Raw genomic sequence first — 21,133 nt, 5'->3', positions numbered from 1 at the left:
ATTGACTCTACTATAAGCCTAGGGTGAGAAATACATCATCCCCCCCATGTCATCATCCAGACCCCGGTCATCATCCAGACCCCGTCATCATCCCCCCCCTTCATCACCTCCCTGCGCATGAACATCCCTGTGGGTCGTCATCAAGGCAACGTCACTAGTCTGGGGCAGACCCGGAGCGAGGAGAAGAGGGCCCCACCTCCGGTGAAAATGGACAGCCCGGAACGACTAACCTACCCCACCGGACGGTCCCTGCAGCATAGATGGCCCGGACCAACTCACCCTTCTTTCCCACCGAGGAGAGTAGAAAACTAAAGGGGGGGGGGGTCTGTATGATGACGAAGGCCGCAGTGGTCTTCAACCTGCGGACCTCCAGAGGTTCCAAAACTACAACTCCGGGCATGCTGGGAGTTGTAGTTTTGCAACATCTGGAGGTCCGCAGGTTGAAGACCACTGCGGCCTTTGTCATCATACAGACCCCCCCCCCCTTTAGTTTTCTACTCACCTCTCCTCGGTGGGAAAGAAGGGTGAGTTGGTCCGGGCCATCTATGCTGCAGGGACCGTCCGGTGGGGTAGGTTAGTCGTATTCAATGACACATGGGAGCTGTTATTTACATTGAGTCAATTATTATCCACCTAGTTCTCACCCACCCACATTTACACTCCTCAGTCTTTGATCACACCACTGTATATTAGCATCTGGCAGACAAATAGTTGATTTACAGCACTAGTCAGGAAACTAGCAGAGAAGTTAGACTTGCTTGATATTGGCAGATTGAACGTCTGATGACAGGTTATTTCATACTGGTCTGTAAAGAGCTGACTTAGTTACAATGACTAATGCTTTGTGCATCCCTTCGATTTCTGCACACATGAGAATCCAGTTTTAAGTAGTCAGTTTACTTATCTTTTTTAATTCAGTGCAACTCGAGCATAAGAAACAAATCCTCTATTTGTGCCCTCTTGTATCATGCCAATAGAACTGTGGTATACTCTTACGTGAGAACAAACACTGGAGTGCAGTTCTTATCAAGTCATGCAACTTGGAAACGTTTCTCTTCACATTTGTTTACATTATATGATTGTTATGTTATTAGATATAAAAGGTGAAACATTTCCACTGCATTAATGGAACTATATATATGGCGTGTGAACAATGGCACGTATTACTAGTGAACAGTGAAATATGTATTGTATGTATATGTGCCAAAATGCACTCCACATAAAGAGCCATGTGAACATAGCCTTACACAGTACAAACTGTACCCAATTCTAAGAAATGTGTCAATAACATATAAACTTACCATAAATTCTGCCATCAGTCTACCTTCAGTGGTCATGTCTTTCTTAGAAATGATTCTTTTATTGGGCACTGTTCCTTAGAATAACTTTTCACATGTCCTAGTGACAAGTCACAAGTTTTGATATGTGGGGATCTGAGTGCTCAGACCTCCACTGATCTGGAGAAGGTGCCAAGAGAAGGCCACACGTTCTCTAACGGCTCTGTGTCACGTGATCGAGACACTCAAAATGTACGTTTATGGAGCGTGTCTCGATCACGTGACACAGAGCAGAGAAGAGTGCGTGTCCGCAGGTTTTTCCCCCCGACTTGTTCTCTTGATTGGTGGAGGTCTGAACATTCAAAACTTTTGACATATCTTGATGAAATGTCAAAAGTTTTTTTAAGTGACAGGTACACTTTAAGAATAATGGTGGGTTTACTCTGTGGCTTTGTCTCTGCTTCACTGCTTCTGTTACAGTACGTTTTAATTTTGCTGTATGCAAAAAATTTAGGTATCTATACTATTGTGTAAGTAAAAAAATATATATGATATATATACACACAATACAATCTTTATTTGTTTTAAAAAATCTATGTCAATGGGAAATAGTTTCTGCCATATTACATACAGTAACATCCGTTTTTAGCATCTTTTTCCATTTAAAATGTATAAAACGTACACATTAAGCGGAAACAAAACCGCAGCATGAACCCACCTTAATACATTGGAAAGAAAAAAAAGAATATCAAACCAATGCTCATGTCATTTCTGAAATGTCAGAGGAGAATTTAGCTGCATACTTTCCCTTTGCGTGATGGAAAAAAAGAAATGCTTCACAAGTATTTTTAGGAAATTCAGACAAAGGAGAAGTAATTTAGGAAAATATTTAACCATCTGAACTCTTCAAATATGTTACAAACACCAAGTGTCTGGTATAAATGCACATTGTGCCTCATGTACAAGTTGGTACAGAGCACATAATGCAGAGTACAGAGTGAACATTTTACTATACACATAAATATTTGGAGCTTTCATTTAAATACTGTTAAGAGTAAATGCCAAAATATTTCTAGTTGCACTAGGAGAAACATAGGTACTTACATATTGAGCTTTGATGTAACTGTAGACTTGGAGCTGTCATTTACAGAAAGGTGAAGCTTTGCGGCATTTGAATAGGGAGGTTGGGACTGCAATTTCTGTTCTCCCTGGGTACTCGCCTGCTTTGCCTTTCTGTCCGCACCTCCTACAGCTGTAGTTGTGCTATCTTCCCCAGCAGTATTACACGAGTCCTCTCCACCACATCCAGCTATGGATACAGGAACAGATGCCTTTTCCACGTAGGCGTCTTTTGTTGTGGAAACAGGAACAGACTGATTAAACTCCGTTCCCTTGGCAGAGGCTGCAGCAGTATGACTTTTACATACAGGATCTCTACCAAGAGCCTTCCGATCCGTTGGTGAAGAAGGAGCATAAGGATTTTTTTTCCTCACAGGGCTGGAGGCTGGGTGTTGCTGTTTATCTTTGTCTGATTCACCCTTGGGCGACAATTTGTTATTTGCTCCCGCCTTTAATTCTTGGTTGGCTGAGGCTGGGCTGTTCGACTCAGGTAACACAGTTCCATCAGGAGAATTTGAGTGTTCTCTAACCCCCTCCAAGTTACTATCTTCAAACACATTATCTTGTAGTGTAGTGTTCTCTGCTTTATTTTCTTCTTGACTACTCTGAGACTTTAGTGAACGCCTCTTTTTGCCCATTGTTCTGATATTAGGACTTTTCTCCACAGTGTCCTCGTTGTTACAACTTTTAATGGATGATTGGGAATCTGTTTCAACTGTTTTACTTAGGTAGATATCAAATGCTAAAACCTTTGCATTCTCACTAGAATTTTGTTCTTTTGACTTTTCTTCTAGAGGTTCAATAAAAACATCCCCTTCTAAAGGGCTAAGAACAGGTGAGCCATCCCCTGTACTTTCTGATCTACTTAAACTGCTACTGCTACTGCCACCTGCTGTGCCGTGACGTTGGTTCAATTCCACTGGCAGTAATGCTTGGTCTTTGGCATTACTACCTAATGTGACTGGTGAGGTTACTTTAGTAAAATGTAATTTCTCTGTGCTTCCCAATTTTTGAACAGATCTTTCAGATATTCTGAATTTTGGATCTGTTACTCTGGGGGAGAATTTTGCAGTTTTCTTTGTCAATACTTTATGAGATCCATTTTTAACAATATGAATTTCTTGTGAAACTCTTCGAACGCTGGACTTCCCTTCTTCATCGGTTAAACTTCTCCTCGCAGGTGACTGTATTAATTGTCGGACAATCTTCTCTGTGCTTTGTCTGTCCACCCTAGATGTTGGCCTCAGTGGGGACTTTGGACTTCTGTCTGAAAGTGCATTAGGGGAAAGAAGAGGACTTACGGCTTCTCCTATGCTTGATCCGTCATCTTGAACTGATGAGTTTTTACTCTCACTGCTATGTCCATTAGCACTGCTTCCATTAGATGTAAACTTTAAGCTTTGACCTACAGGTGACGTAGGCTCTTTGGATACAAGTGGGGAATGCTGACCTGATGCACATTCCACACTGGAAGCAACAGGAGACTGGTTTTGTACTTTGGAGCTGGAGGCTACTAATACTTGAGCTCTTTTTCTTTCCCTTTCTGAAGATCTATAAGTCACAGTTTTTTCATTAGCTGGGCTCGTGGGAGACTCAGGGCCACTCTTGCTCTGCTTCTTTTTAGTAGAGTTAAATAAATTCCCAATCTTCCCCAAGACAGGTTTCCTTGAGCTGTCCTTCTTAGGTAATTCTGTAGATGGTGATCTAGACTGAAAGGAAGTAAAGAAAAGGAAATGTATTTAGTTAAAAATAGGAAACAGACTGCTACAGTTTCCATTTACAGAGAGGGTGTATCCATTCACCCAACACACCACTGATACATTATCATTATTTATTTAGCCTTTGTTACATTAGTATTTTATGCCTTGGGTCACTAGCTAAAGGTAAAGCATAACATGATGAGTACCAACGCAATACCGTATTTAAAGACCCATTAAATAATACATCCCATCATAATGAGCCAGAAGCTATTCTTCATAGGGACAATAGAGGTGAGTCAGTTGGTGCACAGAAGGATCTGAAGTTCATAATATGAATCAGAAATAGAAAATAAACCTGTAAAATGTAATATAAACAAAAAAAAAAATTCAAGCATAAAAAATATTAAACTACTAAGTAAAGATTAGCAACCAAATGCAGTAAAATAAGAAAATAAAGTCACACTTACCCGGTAACGATGTGAAACAGAGTCTTTTATTCAAAGGCAAGATCCGTCAGGACAACAATTCGTTCACCAATGGGGGGGGAGTGAAGGCGGAAAAGATCACAGGTGCAGGGGCATACCACTAACAGGCAACTAGTTTCACATCACAAGACGCTTCTTCCGGGAAAGTGTACTTGTATACTTGGCCGGAAGAAGCATCTTGTCACGTAAAACGAGTTGCCTGTTAGTGGTATGCCCCCGCACCTGATCTTTTCCGCCTTCACTACCCCACATTTGTGAATGAATTGTTGTCCTGACGGATCTTGCCTTTAAATAAAAGACTTTGATTCACATTGTTACTGGGTGAATGTGACTTTATTTTCTTCTTTCACTGCATTTGGATGATTTTCTATATACCATTGTTGCACCCTGGTTAGAACCTATTGTTCACAGTTTCGTATTGTGGATGTCTCGGTGGTCAGAGTAGATAGTAGTCCTCATATATATCATCCTCACTTTACATTAAAAGAAAAATACACAATGATGCAGATTTATCACTCTGCCTTAAACCAGAGCAATCACACCTCTGGTAAAATAAAGCTGAGATTTGATTGGTTGTTTTTTCTAATGTCCCCATAGGAAACTTTTCGAAGCAATCATTAGGTTGCTTATACTAAAAAAATGATATGCAATTGCATAGCATTGATCAGTTAGATCAGTGCTCTGCTGGTACAGCCTGCTGAGGCAAACTGTATTAACAAGTCTTATCATGGCCACTATCGTCACTAATTGCCACATTTAAGGATAGCAGCCATCATTCAGTCTATTAAGCGAGCTCAGCTTTTGAGCTTGCTTCATAACTGGGTTAAACATTGTCTCTTCTTTATTTTCAAAACTGCAAACAGAATACTGCAACGTTTTGACCCATATTGTATCAGGTGGCATAAAGGTAGGTCAACCAAAAACAATAGCATATTCTAGTGATATACCATCATTCTAAAAAGATGGAAATGCCCTGTAAGGGTACGTTCCCACATGTGTATTTTGTTGCGTGTTATCTGCTGCTGATTTTCCTACCCATTAAAGTCAATGGATAGCAAAATCAGCAGCAGAAAATCTGCAACAAAATATGCGTGTGAACATACCCTTAAAGGGGTATTCCAGGAAAAAACTTTTTTTTTTCTATATCAACTTGTTCCAGAAAGTTAAACAGATTTGTACATTATTTTCTTCCTGGCAACAGTGCTCTCTGCTGACATCTCTGCTTATCTCGGGAACTGCACAGAGTAGAAGAGGTTTGCTATGGGGATTTGCTTCTACTCTGGACAGTTCCCGAGACAGGTGCAATCAGAGAGCACTTAGACAAAAAAGAACGACTCAACTTCAGCAGCTCATAAGTACTAAAAGGATTAAGATTTTTTAATAGAAGTAATTTACAAACCTGTTTAACTTTCTGAAGACAGTTGATATATTAAAAAAAAAATTTTTCCTGGATAACCCCTTTAATGTAATGCTTAATTTATACTATAAGTTATAGGAATTCTGAAAGAATTTCTTCAGTGATCTTCTCATGTGTTACTAAACAATACATAACTAGGTTATCACTCTTTAGCTGATAATGGTTTAAAGTGCAGGTTAATTGTGCTATTTATATTACCACTCCTTGTGGCAGTGACCACCCGACCATAGTATAACACTGCACTTATGATTATTTGGAGATCCTAATTTATTTATTTTTTACATTGACTTTCAGCATAGGCATAACTTTGTAAAAATGGATCAAACTATGTCATAAATATGCTCTTGCGGTGTCCGCTAGTGGCAGGCCACTTCTGAGAGATGTGGAAAGATAGGCTTAGGTCATGGAAATGCAATGTGTGTTAAAGTTGTAGATAAGAGATCACGAGACAGAAGCAATTATTGTAATGTTCGCAAGCTCCAAGGTCATCAATAGAGTCCCATTAATCAAGTTGCACTTGGAATGAGCGTCAAAGAGAAAAATCTGAGCTAGAAATTACAGTTGTAAATGCCGGGTATCCCAGATTAATTTTTTAGTTATTTTGTTCCTGTTTACCCAATCTGGTGACTGATCCATTGAAGTAGTATCTCTTATCCAAATAGGCCATGTTCTAAACTTAAATATGTCCCATAGAGGCTCTAAGGCCATATTCACACCTCAGAATTACGCTGCAGCAGAGTCCCGTTGAATTTAATGGGATTCTGCTGCGCTGTGCACACAGCGGAATTTCCATGCCGGAAATCTAAAGTCTGGTGTCCGCAGAAAGAATGGACATGTTTATTCTTTTTGCGTGCTCCACACGGACTACAAACCCATCATGGATTTGGAGTTTATGGAGGACATTTTTAATTTCATTTTGTATTTATTTTACTCCTTAAAAGGGGTACTGTATGCTCCAGAGAAAGTTTTGCAGTTCTTTCCATTCTGACCACAGTGCTCTCTGCTGACACCTCTGTCCGTGTCAGGAACTGTCCAAAGCAGAGACAAATCCCCATAGCAAACCTCTCCTGCTCTGAACAGTTCCTGACATGGAGAGAGATGTCAGCAGAGAGCAGAGGGCAGACTGGAAAAAACTACACAACTTCCTCTGGAGCATACAGCAGCTAAAAAGTACTGGAAGTATTAAGATTTTTAAATAGAAGTAATTTACAAATCTGTTAATCTTTCTGGCACCAGCTGATTTGATGTTTCCGGCACAGAAATTCCTTTTTCCGTGTCCACAGAAAGAATGAACACATTAATTCTTTCTGCGAACGCTACACGGAATGCATAGCAATCCCATGTGGTCCTAGTGCTGGCAGTCTCCTGAGAAGATCAGAGCAGAAGATAGCCGATAACACTATTCAGTGCTATGCCCTATGCATAGCATTGAACAGTATTAGCAATCAAGTGATTGCTATAAATATTCCCCTATGGGGACATAAGTGTTAAAATGTTTTTTAAAAAAAAGTAAAAGAAAAGGGGGAAAAAAAATTAAACTGTCCCTTTTTTTCCCATGTTACCCCCAAAAAGTGTAAAAAAAATAAACATATTTGCTATCGTCGCATGCGTAAATGCCCAAACTATCAAAATATAATGATGTTAAGGTTAATGATCCTGTACGTTGAACAGCGTAAAAGAAAAAAAAAGTCAAAAATGTCTACTTTTTTGTCACATGATATTCCAATTTTTTTAAATGAAAAATGTATTAAACGTTTTATACAGTAACCCCCCTGACCTACGATGGCCCCGACATATGATAAAATCGACATACGATGGCCTCTCAGAGGCCATCGCATGTCGATGTCAGCATCCACATACGATGCTTTTATATGTCGGGGCCATCGCATTAACTGCTATCCGACAGTGCAAAATGCTTAAGCTGCTGTCGGATAGCAGTTTAAGCATCCCTGGCAGGTTCGCTTACCTATTCCCGCTGCTCCGGGTCCACTTCGCGATCCTCCGGTGTCTTGCGCATCTTCTCCAGGGTCCGGGCCTCGCTTTCCGGCGTCGTTATTACGTCACTATGCACGCCGCGCCGGCGCAGCAGCGTAATAACGTCACCAGAAAGCGAGGCCCGGACCCTGCAGAAGATGTGCAAGACACCGGAGGATCCCGAAGAAGACACCGGAGCAGCGGGACAGCATCGGGAGCCCCTGGGACAGCATCGGGAGAAGTGAGGACCTGGTCCGGAGCGGCGGGGACAGGTGAGTATAACTTCCTATACTTTACATTGCACGGATCCCTCAACATACGATGGATTCGACAAACGATGGGTCGTTTGGAACGAATTACCATCGTATGTTGAGGGACCACTGTATACGCAAATGTGGTATCAATAAAAAGTACAGATCATGGCGCATAAAATTAGCCCTCATACCACTGCTTATACAGAAAAATGAAAAGGTTATAGGTCGTCAAAATAGAGGGATTCTAAATGTACTAATTTGGTTACAAAATTTGTGATTTTTTTAAAAGCAGTAAAATAATGGAAAAGTATGTAATAGGTATCATTTTAATCGTATTGACCCACAGAATAAATAAAACTTGTCAATCTTACCGTAAATTGTACAGTGTCAAAATGAAACCTTCCAAAATTTCCAAAATTGTGGTTTTCTTATAAATTTCCCCACACAAATAGTATTTCTTTGGTTGCCCCATACATTTTATGGTAAAATGAGTGATGTCATTACAAAGGACAACTGGTCGCACAAAAAACAAGCACTCATACTTGTCTGTGGATAAAAATATAATAGATATGACTAGGTCTTCGGCATTAGCCTGCCTTCTCCTCCTGTTTACTTTATTTACAATTCGGGTTGCATCCCGAACTGTTTTTCATTGTCATGCTACCTTTGCTACCAATAAACTTTCTCAGTTTGTTACTAAAAATATAGAAGAGTGATGATTTTTAGAAGGCGAGGAGGAAAAAAACTAGTCTTTAAGGGGTTATTGTCTCAGTTTGCACCTGTTTTTTCCAATCTGTTTTTGATCCGTTATTACTTCTGAGCATGCTCAGAAGAGGTGTGAGGAACCCGGAAGTAGCCAGACATTAATAAAAACGGAAAATAAACAGATTAAAAAACTGATGCAACAGGATGCCACTTAATGGCCTCCTATTGCATCAGTTTACATCCGTTTGTTAGTATGGTCCGTTTAGCAGCAATGGCTGGAGAATAGCAGGACAAGAGACAACGGCCGTGTAAACCTAGCCTTAACTGCAACAACGTCCTTTGATGTGCTTATCAACCAGTAGTGCCTATCTAAAAACTGGGGTTTTATGTGGAGGTTTTGCGCGATATTCCTCAAAGTATACACCTGTGACATTGCCTGATGCATCAACATTTATTTCTTGAGCAATATAGTAAATCCAGAAAACACGATGGGAGCACTTGAGATGAGGAACATAAACTTAAAGGATTGGTTAAAAAAATTATTCATTCATAAATACAAACGTATGTTTTCTCCTCAGTCAAGGCTACTCTCTCCATGGTGCAAGCTGCACACACACACACACACAAAATGCTAAATTACTGTGCATTTTGCATCTGGACAGGGTAATATAAAAGTAGAGGCAAAAATAATTTTACACTGCACACAATGCAGTCTGCATTTCGGACACTCATAAAATAATAGTGTCTGTATGAATTTGTGCCCATTCATCCAAAAGAGCATTTGTGAGGTCAGATACACATGCTAGGATTAGAAGGTCTGGCTGGAACTCAGTGAATGATACAACAGAGGAAAGATGATTTCCACATGCCACACACTCCAGTACTCATGTGGCCCGGCAAGTTTGTGTGGCCCACTGCTTCATGGCTGAGCAGCTGTTATTCCTAAATGCTTCCACTTCACAATTATGGTGCTTACATGTGACCAGGATCGTGGCTCTAGCTGCAATGTACCTTGAGAATGTTCAAGTAAGAGCTGCATATACTGCATAGTTTATTTCAGCCTTTGAGAATAGCAGGGACAAGCTGGAAGAGAAGAATCTATGATCCTCCTTCTGAGCCTGTGGTGCTTCAAGTCACCTTAGGTGGAGTCTCTGGGCTTCTTTAACCTCTTCAGGACACAGGGCGTATGGATACGCCCTGCATTCCTAGTCCTTAAGGACCGAGGGCATATCCATACGCCCGTGGGAAATCCGGTCCCCACCGCTAGCCGGTAGGGGACCGGAGCCGGATGCCTGCTGAAATCGTTCAGCAGGCATCGCGGCATATCGCCCAGGGAGGTCATTATGTCCCCCCATGTCAGCGATGGCCGCAGATCGCTGGACAATTCAGCTCAGCAATCTGCAGCGATTCCGGGTCAATCGGGTCTCCAGTGACCTGGAATTACTGGCTGACGGCCCCGAACAGCCATAGCCAGCAGGGGTGAGGTGGCACTGGTGCCACCTCACGATCGCCCTGATTCGTCGGCCGGTTTACCGGCCGACCAATCAGGGCACCTGCTGCGGGTGTCACTCCCGCAACCTGCTCCGCCCCTCTTCCGGAGGACGTGAGCGGGAAGAAGACCCCGGGAACTGGGGACCCTGATCCCCGGCGTCCCTGTTGGGATCGGGACCCCTGGAGCGGCGGCGGCGGGACTGACCTGAAGCGGCGGCTTGGAGCTGAGTGACAGCCTCCTGCTGTTGCTTAGCAACAGCTCCCACCATGCAAAAAGGGGGCAGAGGCAGACAACCACAACTCCCAGCATTCCCTTATGGGCACTGTTGCAGTTTTGCAACAGCTGGAGGCACATTTTTTCAATGGAAAAGTGTACCTTCAGCTGTTGTATAACTACAACTCCCAGCTTGCACAAACAGCTAAAGTGCATGCTGGGAGTTGTAGTGGTGCATCTGCTGGTTGCATAACTACAACTCCCAGCATGCCCGTTGGCTGTCGGTGACTGCTGAGAGTTGTAGTTTTGCAACAGCTGAAGGCTCACCGGTTGTGAAACTCAGAGTTTTTCCTTACCTAACTCAGTGTTTCGTGACCGGTGTGCCTCCAGCTGTTGCAAACTACAACTCTCAACAGTCACCGTACACCATGCACCGTACATGCTGGGAGTTGTAGTTTTGCAACAGCTGGAGGCACACTGGTTGTGAAACACTGAGTTAGGTCACAAACTCAGTGATACATAACCAGTGTGCCTACAGCTGTTGCAAAACTAAAACTCTCAGCATGTACAGTCTGTCAGCGCATGCTGGGAGTTGTAGTTTTGTAACAGCTGGATGTTCCCCCCCCTCCCCCCAATGTGAACGTACAGGGTACACTCACATGGGCGGAGGTTTACAGTAAGTATCCGGCTGCAAGTTTGAGCTGCGGCAAATTTTCTGCCGCAGCTCAAACTGCCAGCGAGAAACTACTGTGAACCCCTGCCCATGTGACTGTACCCTAAAAACACTACACTAACACAAAATAAAATAAAATAATAAAGTAAAAAACACTACATATACACATACCCCTACACAGCCCCCCTCCCCAATAAAAATGAAAAACGTCTGGTACGCCACTGTTTCCAAAACGGAGCCTCCAGCTGTTGCAAAACAACTACTCCCAGTATTGCCAGACAGCCACTGACTGTCCAGGCATGCTGGGAGTTTTACAACAGCTGGAGGCACCCTGTTTGGGAATCACTGGCATAGAATTCCCCTATGTCCACCCCTATGCAAGTCCCTAATTTAGGCCTCAAATACGCATGGCGCTCTCACTTTGGAGCCCTGTCGTATTTCAAGGCAACAGTTTAGGGTCACATATGGGGTATCGCCGTACTCGATAGAAATGGTGTTACAAATTTTGGGGGGTAATTTCTGCTTTTACCCTTTTTAAAAATGTAAAAAAATTTTGGGAAAACAAGCATTTTTTTTTACATATGCAAAAGTCGTGAAACACCTGTGGGGTATAAAGGTTCACTTAACCCCTTGTTACGTTCCCCGAGGGGTCTAGTTTACAAAATAGTATGCCATGTGGGTTTTTTTTTGCTGTCCTGGCACCATAGGGGCTTCCTAAATGCGGCATGCCCCCAGAGCAAAATTTGCTTCCAAAAAGCCAAATGTGACTCCTTCTCTTCTGAGACCTGTAGCGTGCCAGCAGAGCACTTTTCACCCCCATATGGGGTGTTTTCTGAATCGGGAGAAATTGGGCTTCAAATTTTAGGGGGTATTTTCTGCTATTACCCTGTTTAAAAATGTAAAATTTGGGGGAAAACAAGCATTTTAGGTAAAAATTATTATTATTTTTAAAATGGTATGCCATGTGGTTTTTTTTTTGCTGTTCTGGCACCATAGGGGCTTCCTAAATGCAACATGCCCCCCAAAAACCGTTTCAGAAAAATGTTCTCTCCAAAATCCCCTTGTTGCTCCTTCCCTCCTGAGACCTCTACTGCGCCCGCCGAACACTTTACATAGACATATGAGGTATGCGCTTACTCGAGAGAAACTGGGCTACAAATACAAGTTAAAATGTTCTCCTTTTACCACTTGCAAAAATTCTAAATTTGGGTCTACAAGAACATGTGAGTGTAAAAAATGAAGATTTTGAATTTTCTCCTTCACTTTGCTGCTATTCCTGTGAAACACCTAAAGGATTTAAAACACTGACTGAATGTCATTTTGAATACTTTGGGTGTGTAGTTTTTATAATGGGGTCATTTATGGGGTATTTCGAATATGAAGACCCTTGAAATCCACTTCAAAACTGAACTGGTCCCTGAAAAATATCGAGTTTGAAAATTTTGTGAAAAATTGGAAAATTGCTGCTGAACTTTGAAGCCCTCTGATGTCTTTCAAAAGTAAAAACACGTCAATTTTATGATGCAAACATAAAGTAGACATATTGTATATGTGAATAAAAAAATGTATTCGTAATATACATTTTCCTTACAAGCAGAAAGCTTCAAAGTTAGAAAAATGCAAAATTTTCAAATTTTTCATCAAATTTACGGATTTTTCACCAAGAAAGGATGCAAGTTACCACAAAAATTTACCACTATGTTAAAGTAGAATATGTCACGAAAAAACAATCTCGGAATCAGAATGATAACTAAAAGCATTCCAGAGATATTAATGTTTAAAGTGACAGTGGTCAGATGTGCAAAAAAAATGCTCTGGTCCTTAAGGCCAAAATGGGCTTGGTCCTTAAGGGGTTAAACACGTGGACCCAGAGGACATACAGCCACTGCACCCCATTGTTTACCAGAGTAAATTATGTCTGTTTTCTGAATTTGTTTTAACCTCAGAGAACACCCACCGCTATGTGATAGCCTGGGGGAGTAGGGTATAGGGAGTGTAGCTGTGCGGTGATTAAAGGGTGCTTGTTAACCCTTGCTATTTGTGAAGCCAGGGTGGGGCTCCTCAGTAAAGCTTGTCCTACCGCCACCCTTCCCAAGAGCGATAAGGAGGTAGATAATAATAGAATGTCCACAACCAGAGAGTTTTCTGAAACAGGTATAACTTTTACTGAAGATTTTCTGCAAGCTTCATAAACGGAACAGTCTCTATGCATACAACTGCTTTCTTTGGAGATTGACAATGGTTGGGACTTTAGCAATTTAGAGTCTTTAGGTATTATGCGCTGTTCCACTGGATTTAGGGGATTTAGTTTAGGTCCAGTAGTCACGCTAGCTTTAGCAGGGGTAGTTTAGAACTCACGGTTTTAGTTCAGCTGAGGCTGGTAGGTTTTCAGGCCTAGTGTGTCTTTGCAAGTTGCGCAGATCCGTCCTGCTAGTCCGGCATCCACGAGAGCAGCAACCCAAGAGAGCAATAATTGGCTACAGCTCCCTTATATGGGCAGGGGCTGGACTAGTGCTAATTGGTCCATACTTGTATCAATCATCATTATAAAGGATTATGGGCAACATGTGACCCAAGGACCTCCAAAAGGTCCTCCAACATACCATAGAGGAATTAACATGGTCAGATGACCGAAGGTCCTGCGACGCTAAACAAGGTAAGCACTATACATTATTTAAATATACATTATCATCAATACATACAGGTATTAACATTAGAGAATTAGAGTAAAGGAGAGGCGACTAGGGGCTGTCCCACCTGAGGGATGCTACCTGAGCGTAGTTACTCTGACTTTGGGGACCTCTACACTAGGTACGGTTTGCAATACGGTACCGGAACACCTCAAACATGTGCCATAAACCAACCCAGAGGCTTACATATGCACAATCTGTGAATTCAACACTTCTATCAAACCATAATGAAACTTCTCCTTGACTTCTAAAAAAATAAAAATAAAATAATAAATAATAATAATACAAAAAAAAAAAAAAACAACACCTTCACATACGCCCATTGCTAAACATAAAATGGTATTCTAGGTGTCATATCTCCAGAATGGAGTCCCGTGTATCTGTTATGAATGCAGTAGAGAGTTGGGCATGCACACTGTTGCTCCATTAAAAATGAATGGAGCAGTGCCGCACATGTGCAACTCTCCTCTCCATTCATAACTAAAACTCAGGGGCCCTGTTTTGGAAATAGCTGGATGTGACATATATCCCCTATCCTGTAAGTAGGGGATAAGTAATTTCAACTGGGAATACCCAATTAAACAAAATTACTGATAATATAAGAGGCTATCCAGTGGGACTTACGGTATTTTTTCAGGACTGGCATTTAAATGACATATTAGAAAAAACTAAAAACTTTCACACTTACCTTCTGTGCTTCAGCGGTGGCTCCAGTGACCCGCTCTGGTCCCCAAATCCTCTTAGAAATAGTACCGGAGTGTCACACTGCCCCTCAGCCAAACACTGGCTGAGGGGCAGTGTGACACTCCAGACCCTAACATAACTCTGGGCCCGGGCATCACAATTTCTGAGAGGAGTCAAGGACCTGATTGGGTCACTGGAGCCATCACTGGAGCACAGGACGTAAGTTCACGGCGTAAATCCTGAAAAATAAATATTTAAAATAAAAATCTTATACAAAAAAATATTGTTACATTCTATCATAAACCCCTGTAACATGCCTCATTACTGCGGTTTGTTATGATACTTAGTAGAAGTTTTAATAAGGGAGGAAATTCATTAGGTAAGTAACAGGAAGCTTTAGAGCGGATGCACTATGAATTACAAGTGAATATGTACACTAAGCCACTTATAATGGGATATATTAAATCCAGGGATGCTTGTTCAATGTAATGAGCCATTTGTTGGTCACCATGTTACTTGATCACTGAACGCCACCCACTATACTTGAAAAGGCTTGTATACCTAAAACGAGGGCGCAATCAAAGACAGATGTCACCAAACCATTGTAGATTCTAAATTCCAGCATGCATCAACTAGATTAAAGAAAAGGCTTTGACATTTTTATAGAACACAGAAGAAAAATCTTTAAAAGATATATGCTCTGATTAATCCTACCTTGAACCTAAAAAGGCAGTCTTGAAAGAATGAAAGACAACCTCAATGACCCACAGGTTCACACTTTAGACGGCAGACTCCAAATAATCTGAAGATGGTGCATTATTTACTTCAGGTGCAAGATGAAAAGACTATTATTGAGTATTGTTTTTTTTTAGAGTGAAATGTTATCTCAAATGTTGCATGCTTTCGCTCTATTTTCCTATGGGGGCCCACAGGTTGGGAAAAAAAAAAAAAGAGAAAGTTCTGACCATCTTTTTCTTGGTGAGAATTTTCAACCATATATTCAAAATGATTTTGAGCAAATTTATTAGTAAATAGGATGTGTTAGTTTGAAATCATGAAGCCACGCACCGTTTTCAAGTTTTCTAGAGATTTTGGTGTTAAAGTTGTTTTTTTTTTTTGCAAGGTCTGGCAGGTCAGCGTGCACCACCACTGGTGTTGGTGGGTGTTTGGGGGGGCAATTCAGAAACTTAGGTGCCAAGCTTAAAATACATATGTCGGTTAAACAAATTACTTTCCTGCAGAGTGTATGGCCAACAAAAAAAAAAAAAAAAAGTGTATATATAATTTTTTTTTTTTATTATTGTTTGTCAAAACATACTAATAGATTTAGATTGTGAGCCCCAATGGTACAGGGGCCAATTTGAGTGTACAGCACTACAGAATCTGTGTGCCTCTGTAACTTTTGCTGTCTATGAAGCTGTGTAAGTCTTTATTTTTTGCACCCAAATTTCGTTGTTAACAATATGCTGAGGCTGTCTGAATTAAAAGAATAAATCTTTACTTACCTTTGACTCTCCCCCCCTGTGCCTCCAGTATTGTTGCCCTGGCCTCTGATGCAATCCTCGTCCTGGGTCCTGAGAGGTCAGAGCGCAGAAAATCACTGGTTGCAGCATTGTCCTATCTTAGCCAGTGACTGATGTTCTGGGCCCCAGGACCAGGAAAATTATTGCATTGGAGGCCAGAGCAGCAATACTGGAGACACAGGAAAAACAAGGGAAGTAAGTAAAGGTTTATTTTTTATGCAGACACCCAGGGCATATTGTTAAAAAATAAGCTTTTCCCTGGAACACCCCTTTAATGTCCAACATGAACGAGATCACTTATGTTGGTCATTCACTGTGAGTACATGCTGCTGATGGCACCTGTCACTTAGAGGTTAAACTTCTATGTACAAGGATGCTTTCCAGCAGTTGTAATTCAGCTCCATGTTCCTGGCAAGAAATATAATGCTTTTATCTACATGCTACCCTTTAGGCTGAAAACAGACACGCCTTAAAAAAAAATCACAGTATGCCCTGGAAATTGTGGCATGTCAAGTACTCGTGGCATGTTTTCTCTCGTAAGCCATGTTCACACAACAGAACTTCCAAGCGGAATCCAGTGGAAAGACTACACCTTCAAATAAATCGGATTCTGCTGTACTGGGCACACTGTGCTTTCAATGGGATTCTGCTGTACTGGGCACACTGTGCTTTCAATGGGATTCTGCTGTACTGGGCACACTGTGCTTTCAATGGGATTCTGCTGTACTGGGCACACTGTGCTTTCAATGGGATTCTGCTGTACTGGGCACACTGTGCTTTCAATGGGATTCTGCTGTACTGGGCACACTGTGCTTTCAATGGGATTCTGCTGTACTGGGCACACTGTGCTTTCAATGGGATTCTGCTGTACTGGGCACACTGTGCTTTCAATGGGATTCTGCTGTACTGGGCACACTGTGCTTTCAATGGGATTCTGCTGTACTGGGCACACTGTGCTTTCAATGGGATTCTGCTGTACTGGGCACACTGTGCTTTCAATGGGATTCTGCTGTACTGGGCACACTGTGCTTTCAATGGGATTCTGCTGTACTGGGCACACTGTGCTTTCAATGGGATTCTGCTGTACTGGGCACACTGTGCTTTCAATGGGATTCTGCTGTACTGGGCACACTGTGCTTTCAAAGGGATTCTGCTGCACTGGGCACACTGTGCTTTCAATGGGATTATGCTGTACTGGGCATACTGTGCTTTCAAAGGGATTCTGCTGTACTGGGCACACTGTGCTTTCAATGGGATTCTGCTGCACTGGGCACACTGTGCTTTCAATGGGATTCTGCTGCACTGTGCATAAGGCAGAATTTCCGTGGTGGAAACATCTGTGTGGAAATCCCGATTCAAAGCTCCGCCGAAAGAAATGACATTGCAATGTACTCGGAAATGCATTACTGTCTAAAGAGACGATTTTCAAGTGGTCCTAGCACTGGAATATGCTGCCTATGCCCACTATTTGTCAGCCTGTGTTTTCAGCCATGTGAACATGGCCATAGAACTCTTTAGCTGAAAAAAAAAAACACCAGAAAAAACGTGTCCATGCATGTTGCAGTTTTGCCGTCACATGATGAAAGAATCATGAATTGTAATAGGAAAAATGTAGGGGACAAAATGGCAAATAAAAAACACCAATATTTGAAATGCTAATTAATACACAACAAAAACTGCATCACTGAGGAGAAAATGTGGGGGCAGGTTTTTTTTTTTTTTTTTTTTACTTTTTTCCAGCCCCAAAAAATGCCAAACAAAAGTTGTGTTTGTTCTTAGCCTTTAAAGGGGTTGTGCGCTGCCCTGCAGTTCGGAGCTCCGTACGGGGCCGTCACGAAGGGGCCGGGCGTGATGTCTCGCTCGGCGGCTGAGAACACAGAAGCCCGCACACACCGTTCGGAGTAATGAACTTCCGGACGCTGTGAGCGGAGCTCCGAACTGCAGGGCAGCGCACAACCCCTATAAAATTGCTTTAATGTGAAATTCCAGACAGCAGGCTAGTGCTCTAGGCACTGCTGCTCACCAGAAGAGGATGACTAGGTGAGATTCCAGAACAAAACCTGATCCCTTCTGGTTTGTATCACAGGTTTCTTAGAGAGGGTGACCAGACATCCAGCACATTCGCAGTGAGTCTTCATCTTCCAGTTAGCTCAAACAGTATCCTACTAAGCTGAGCCTATTAGCTGTGGAATGCAAGGGAAGGTTTTGGAAAATGCCGCTGAAGTTTTTGATGTTACATAATAAAATACAATTTTGCAGTTGCAAAAGGGAGAGTAGCACACGGGGGGATAAATAAAAACAGACAGAAACTACTAAGAGGTAACAAAGAAATGAAAGCTCAGCTCTTATTGGTTACTTTAAGCAAAATATTTATTACCCCTCTAGATATTTGTTACTTATGTCTTATCAAAAAAATTGTACGTTCATCTACCTAATCCCTACTCCTTCACTATTTTCTTGCACTGACAGGAAGTGACATGTGAGCGACCTGTAAGCAGCCACCAGGTCATCTCCTCTTCGTGATCTGAGCTCTCTCATCAGATATTAACCCCTTAAGGACGCAGGGTTTTTCTGTTTTTTGCATTTTCTCCTCATCACCTTCTAAAATTCTTAACGCTTTCAATTTTGCACAAAAAATTCCATATTATGGCTTATTTTTTGTGCCACCAATTCTACTTTGTAATGACATCAGTCATTTTACCAAACTATCCACGGTGAACCGGAAAACAATTTCATTGTGCGACAAAATTGAAGAAAAAAATGCCATTTAGTAAATTTTGGGGGCTTCCGTTTCTACACAGTGCATATTTCGGTAAAAATGACACCTTATCATTATTTTGTAGGTCCATACGATTAAAATGATACCCTACTTATATAGGTTGGATTTTGTCGTAGTTCTGAAAAAAATCATAACTACATGCAGGTAAATTTATACGTTTAAAATTGTCATCTTCTGACCCCTATAACTTTTTTATTTTTCCACGTATGGGGACGTTTTTATCGGTACCATTTTTATATTGATCGGACTTTTTGATCGCCTTTTATTCATTTTTTCATGATATAAAAAGTAACCAACTAGCTGATCGGGACATCGCGATTTCACCGCGATGGTCCCAATCAGCCCAACAGAACTGCGTGACCCTGCGTTATATACCGGGACCGGGCGCAGGGCGTACAGGTAAGCCCTGTGTCCTTAAGAGGTTAAAAAGGGGTATTCCAGGAAAAAACTTATTTTTTTTATATCAACTGGCTCCAGAAAGTTAAACAGATTTGTAAATTACTTTTATTAAAAAATCTTAATCCTTCCAAGAATGATCAGCTGCTGAAGTTGAGTTGTTCTTTTCTTCCTGGCAACAGTGCTCTCTGCTGACATCTCTGCTTGTCTTGGGAACTGCACTGAGTAGACGAGGTTTGCTATGGGGATTTGCTTCTACTCTGGACAGTTCCAGAGACAGGTGTCATCAGAGAGCACTTAGACAGAAAAGAACATCTCAACTTCAGCAGCTCATAAGTACTGAAAGGATTAAGATTTTTTAATAGAAGTAATTTACAAATCTGTTTGACTTTCTGGAGCCAGTTGATATATAAAAGGGTTTTTTTCCTGGAAAACCCCTTTTAGGCTATGTCTGATTTCAATGGGATTCTGCTGCGCTGTGCACATAGCAGAATTTCCGTACCGGTGTGAGTTGCAAAACTGCGCCCCCTGTAATTTTACGTCGTCCCATCCCCTCAGCTGTTCGGAGTTTCTGAATATACAGCGAAGGGAGGGGAAGGCAGAGATGGGCAGGACACAGTTCTGCATCTCCCTCGCCCCCTACACAGCTCCCTCCCCACCCCTCCCTCAGGAGAAGGACGTAGATTTTCACAGCCCCCCTCCTGGACATAGAGTTTGACAGCTGTGAAAATCTATGTCCAGGGGGCTTTGAGAATCCCTCTCCTCCTGAGGGAGGTGCATGAAAATTTAAGTTGAGGAGCGGGGCTGTGACAATCCCTCTCCTGCCGAGGGAGATGCACAGCCCCCTGGACATAGATGTGATAATGGCTCAGTCACACAACCACAGGTACAGATTTTTACAGCCCCGTTCCTGGACATAGATTTTCACAGCTGTCAAACTGTATGTCCAAGAGCGGGACTGTAAAAATCTATGTCCTCCTCCTGAGGGAGGGGCGAGGAGGGATCTGTGTACGGGGCGAGGAGAGGTGCAGAACGGCGTCCTGCCTACCTCTGCCTTCCCCCTTCCCTCGATGTATATTCGAAAATCTCCTAACAGTGGGGAGTGAAAAACTTTTTTTTTTAAATCAACTGGACCCAGAAAGTTAAACAGATTTGTAAATTACTTCTATTAAAAAATCTTAATCCTTCCAGTACTTCCAGCTGCATTTTTTCTCCCACTATTTTCCCCGACTGCTATCACACTATACTACAGAGTAGGGCTTAGCGGTATGACCAAATATGTGTATGACGGTATTTTTTTTAACTTACGGTGGTTCCATAGTATATAACGGCAATTTCACACACATACCAATCATGTGACCCGCAGTCGGTCGGTCGGTCTGTCTGTCTGTCTGTCTGTCTGTCTGTCTCTCTCTCTCTCTCGCGCACGGTCTCTTGGGGTCGGGGTCTCTCTCTCTCTCCTCTCCTCTCCCTCTCCTCTCTTCTCCCTCCCCTCTCTGAGGGGGAGGGGCCCAATCGGTACTGCGGTATGGGGGGAAATTCATATCGTGCAGCCCAAAAAATTTGGTATTTGGTATGAACCGGTATACTGCCCAGCCCTACTACAGAGGAAATTATTTTTCTTTTTGGAACACCGAGCTCTCTGCTGACATCATGACCACAGTGCTCTCTGCTGACATCTCTGTCCCTTTTAAGAATTGTCCAGAGTAGCAGAAAATCCCCATAGCAAACATATGCTGCTCTGGACAGTTC

At 42.1% G+C, this 21,133-nt stretch overlaps 1 protein-coding gene across 3 annotated transcripts in view; it reads right to left on the bottom strand.

The window, feature by feature from the left end:
- CRYBG1 (crystallin beta-gamma domain containing 1) overlaps positions 1-21,133 on the bottom strand; it is a 321,531-nt gene that overhangs the window by 74,520 nt on the left and 225,878 nt on the right. For all 3 annotated transcript variants that reach the window (XM_056566226.1, XM_056566227.1, XM_056566228.1), the window contains one exon: positions 2,382-4,105. In XM_056566226.1, coding sequence (XP_056422201.1) covers positions 2,382-4,105 — 1,724 coding nt within the window. The remainder of the gene's footprint in view (positions 1-2,381; positions 4,106-21,133) is intronic.

The sequence above is a fragment of the Hyla sarda genome, chromosome 3 (genome assembly GCF_029499605.1).
Source record: "Hyla sarda isolate aHylSar1 chromosome 3, aHylSar1.hap1, whole genome shotgun sequence".
Taxonomy (NCBI): domain Eukaryota; kingdom Metazoa; phylum Chordata; class Amphibia; order Anura; family Hylidae; genus Hyla; species Hyla sarda.
This window is presented reverse-complemented; position numbering and strand designations above follow the sequence as displayed.